Here is a 4,346-nt window from a genome sequence, read left to right on the forward strand (position 1 = left end):
CACTGAAGACCCTGGGAGACAGCATTATGACCCTGGCCTTCATCGCTCTTCTCAGTCTTGGTGAGTTTTGGCAAAAAGAGAGGGATGGGTGCCCTTTCCTCCCAGGTCGGCTTCCCTGAAGGGGCCCAGGACTGAGGAGGCTCAGGGTGGGCAGACCTCCTGGGGGTAGAAGTGGCTCAGCCCCACATGTGACCCCAGCACTCAGGGGCCCAGACCCGGCCTGCAGCTTGTGTGTGTGGGTGAAGGATAATCTCACAGGGCCTCTCTTCCAGGGCTGTGTCGGGGCCTGAGAGACCAGGTCCAGGCAGGTGAGTCCTCCATCAGAGCTCCTGCTTTATCCCAGTGATGCCCCTGGGCAGATGGGGGACCCACAGTGGGTCTGGGCTGATGGTGACCTGTGTGGGAGGGGGTTTGGTGTGACAGCTGGGGACACAAATAGGATAAGCTCACTCCTGACCCTGCAGGTCTGATTCCTTTCCAGCAGTCCCTCCCAAACCCTCCATCTGGGCTGACCCAGGCCCCATCATCAGCAAGGGGAGCCCTGTGACCATCTGGTGTCAGGGGTCTCTGCAGGTGGATGGCTACAGTCTGTATAAAGAGAAGGACTATCATCCCTGGGATACAAGGACCCTACAGGCCTCCAGCAACAAGATCGGGTTCCCCATTAAATCCATGAGCTCCAACGATGTAGGGAGATACCGCTGTGCCTATTCCAGCTCCAGACACTGGTCTGAGTGGAGTGACACCCTGTTGCTGGTGATGACAGGTGAGAGGGTGGAAGTGAGTCCCCTACTTACAGGCAAGGAACATCAGAGTGAGGTTTTAGGGAGGCCTCACCCCTCATAACCCACACTTGGGGAGGGTGGGGTGACTGTCCCCTCTAACTCAGATCCTCCTCCTCCCTCAGGAGTGGACAGCACACCCTCCCTCTCAGCCCACCCAGGCCCGGTGGTGACCTCAGGAGGGGAAGTGTTACTATAGTGCAGCTCCCAGTTTATGTGGGACACTTTCCACCTGCTGAAGGAGAGAGGGGTTGAGCCATCCCAATGCAGAAAATTAAAATTGAAGTACTATGATAGCAGGTGGCAAGCTGTCTTCCCTGTGGGCCCCGTGAGCTCCTCCCATGGGGGGACCTACAGATGCTATGGTTCCTCCAGCTACAACTCCAATGTGTGGTCACAGCCCCGTGCCCCTTTACGCCTCAAGGTCACAGGTGAGGTGGCCCACAATTGGCTTCAATTCTTTCTTGTGCCCAAATCACTGATCTAAACCTTGTGGTTAAAATCCCTGGGATCACTGGAGTCAGTGACATGGGCTTATTGGGGACAGAACCATAAGCAGAAGACTTAGGGAGGGACAAGTGAGAGCTCTCCCTACAACCCCAGTGGGTGGTGGGTGATTGTGTTCCCCGGGTGACAATGACCTTCTCCCCAGGTGTGCACAGGCAACCCTCCCTCTCGGCCCAGCCAGGGCCACTGCTGCTGCCTGGAGACAGCCTGACCCTCCAGTGTCACTCAGAGCCTGGCTTTGACAGATTTGCTCTGACCAAGGATGAGGGGCCCACACCCCCCCAGGGTCTCCATGGGCAGCACAGCCCCAACTTCACCCTGGGACCTGTGAACTTCACCCACGGGGGCCGGTACAGGTGCTACAGTGGACGCAACCTCTCCTATGTGTGGTCGGCCCCCAGCACCCCCCTGGACATCCTGATTGCAGGTGAGGAGCCTGTCCTTAATCTCTGCCATGGAGCTCTGGCCGAGGGTCACCATGATGTTGTTGGGGTCCAGATGAGGGTCCTGGAGCAGAGGTTTAAAGTGATTGAGGTCTAGTGGGAGGGAATAAGAGGCATAAAGATAAAATGCACCCAGCCAGAGGGACTGAGAGGAGCTGAGAGGGGTCACAGACAGTGTCCCTGGGGAAGCACATGGTCCCTCAGCTCAGGTACAGGAGCATGGGGAGAGATGTGACCTCCTGCACATCACAGCCCTCCTCTCCCCAGGAAAGTACAGGAAACCCTCCCTCTCAGCCCAGCCTGGACGCTCCATGCCCTGGGGAGCGAATGTGACCCTGCAGTGTCGATCTGAGGTCAGGGCTGACACCTTCCACCTGCACAGGGAGGGGTCCCTGGACCCTCCCCAGCAGCTTCGTCTGCAGGACCCAGCTGCCCCCTCTCAGGCCAACTTCACCATCAGCCCTGTGACCTGGGGCCACAACGGGACTTACAGGTGCTACAGCTCATGCAGCTCCTCCCCCTTCCAGCTGTCACAGCCCAGTGACCCCCTGGAGCTCGTGGTCTCAGGTGAGGAGCCCCTTCCTGTCCCCGTGTCTCATGGTCAGTTCAGGAGCTTGTCTCCACAGGACCTTTAGGCTGGATACAGAGTGACAGTGTCACCCAACGAGGCTCAGCATGAGGGGACTCTCATGTCCCAGAGAAATGGAAAAGCCAGCACCACCCACCCCTGCCTCATCGTCCTCTGTATCCCTGGGGCCCAGAGGGTTCTGGGGGCCAAGTGAGGCTGCAGAGGCCTGGGGCTGAGCAGAGGGAGGAAAGGCCAGGGGCTCCCACCCTCCTTCCCCACCACCCAGGACCTGACTCAGAGATGAGAACAAGTGTGGTGAGTAGCAGAGGCCTTGCTCCCAGTGGGGACAAGACGACCTGTTGTGGCCCGTTTGTCTCCTTGGGGGCCTGCAGGCCTGGCAGTGATGCTGGAGGGATCATGGGGCGTCCAGGGCTGTGTGGCAGACAGGTGATAGTGGGGAGGGGGGGTCATGGCAGAGGGAGATGCTGTGGTCCCACCCAGGGGAGGAGCAGCCAGACTCAAGTGGGGAGAAGGCAGCCCCCACACCTCATCCCCAACCTGAATTTCCAGAAGGCTCTGAGGGTCTGCCCTCCTCATCCCGGAGTCAGGCCCACAGAGGGATAAGTGAGGGTCTCTGTGGGGAGGTGGTGGGTGTGTCCAGGGGGACAGGGACTGAGCCCTGGGCAAGTTCAGGCGCGTCTGGATGCTCTGACTTGGACACACCCTTCCCCCCTCTGTGCCTCAGTGTCTCCAAGTGTGAAAGGAGAGAGTTGTGGCTCTGAACTCCAGAAAGGGGGGTCTGACGAGGAAGCACCCCAGGACATGATGTTATGGAGACTGTGCCCTCTGTAGCAGTGATGGTGACATGGTAGAGAGAGACACGCAGGACAAGGGCCTGAGACACCCAGGTGTCTCAGCTCAGCTCAGGGCATGAACAAGGGTTGGAGTCAGACCTGGTTCAGGTCCTGGCTCTGCTGCCCCTGCTGTGGGGCCAGGTGGTCCCTTCTCTTCTCTGAGTGTCAGATTCATGTCTGTTCACCCTGGTCCCCTCCTGCTCACAGGCCTGCAGTGACATTAGGTGACATAAGGGACCTCACAGAGCTCAGGAAGGCAGAGCCCCAGCCCAGCCCAACCATCCCAAGTGCGCATCAGGGTTCACCCCAAGCCTGCACATCTGTATCCCTGCTGTGCTGTGGGGCAGGTAATAAGAAGGACCCTCAGCCCCAGTGACATAGGAAAGACCCCTGCAGATGAGGAGCCCAGAGTTTGGTGCTGGTGTCCACCTGGGGGCAGCACGAGGACACCAATGGGAACCCACATGCTGGGGTCCAGTCCCAGCCCTGCCCTGGCCAGGCTGGGTGACCTGGGGCACATGGCTAAGCTCTCTGAGCTGCAGTGACTGGGTGATGCGTCAGCCTTTTCTGGGTGCACCAGGGCTGTGAGGTCAGAGGAGACCAATGACAGACCCCAGCACATGCCTCGCACACAGTAGGTGCTCATTAAATGGCGCCATCGGCTCATTCATGACGTCCCTCCAGCCCAAGGTCCCCAACGGTCCCTGCACATGCTGACTGGGGTCTCGGTGACTCTCGTCCTCCTCCTCTCCCTCCTCCTCTTCCTCCTCCTCCATCACAAGCATCGGAGCAAAGGCAAGACGTCTGGTGAGTAGGGAATGGGGTGACCTGGGTCACAGGAGAGAGGGGCTCAAAGCACCCAGCACAGGAAACAAAGAGATGGGGAAGGTCAGCTGAGAAACAGATTTCTCCAGAATTCAGGAATCTGGAGATTTCAGGAAGCAATGGGGGAGGGGAAAGCTTGGGAGGCTGTGGGGGTCAGAGGCGAGAGGGACTGAAAACCACACTGGGTGACCTGGCCCCTCACCTCATCATCCCTGCGTTAGTGACCCATCTGGGAGCAGGCAGGTCTGCAGCCCTGAGATCTTGGGGATCCTGCCTGGAGATACACTCTGTTCTTCCCCTCCAGCTGCTGCCATGAAGGACCCACAGCCTGGGGAGGGCCTGGAGCTGGACCCTCAGGTGAGACCCC

At 59.0% G+C, this 4,346-nt stretch overlaps 1 protein-coding gene across 1 annotated transcript; it reads left to right on the forward strand.

The window, feature by feature from the left end:
* Window positions 1-1,403: 1,403 nt before the first annotated feature.
* LOC118996964 (leukocyte immunoglobulin-like receptor subfamily B member 3) lies at window positions 1,404-3,969 on the forward strand. Its single transcript, XM_037060610.1, has 3 exons — window positions 1,404-1,716; window positions 2,000-2,299; window positions 3,839-3,969. The coding sequence occupies exons 1-3, from the start codon at window positions 1,419-1,421 to the stop codon at window positions 3,967-3,969; spliced, it is 729 nt and encodes a 242-aa protein (XP_036916505.1). The 5' UTR covers window positions 1,404-1,418.
* The last annotated feature ends 377 nt before the right edge of the window (window positions 3,970-4,346 follow it).

Source organism: Sturnira hondurensis, unplaced genomic scaffold (assembly GCF_014824575.4).
Source record: "Sturnira hondurensis isolate 20B ecotype Veracruz unplaced genomic scaffold, ASM1482457v3 Scaffold0011993, whole genome shotgun sequence".
NCBI lineage: Eukaryota > Metazoa > Chordata > Mammalia > Chiroptera > Phyllostomidae > Sturnira > Sturnira hondurensis.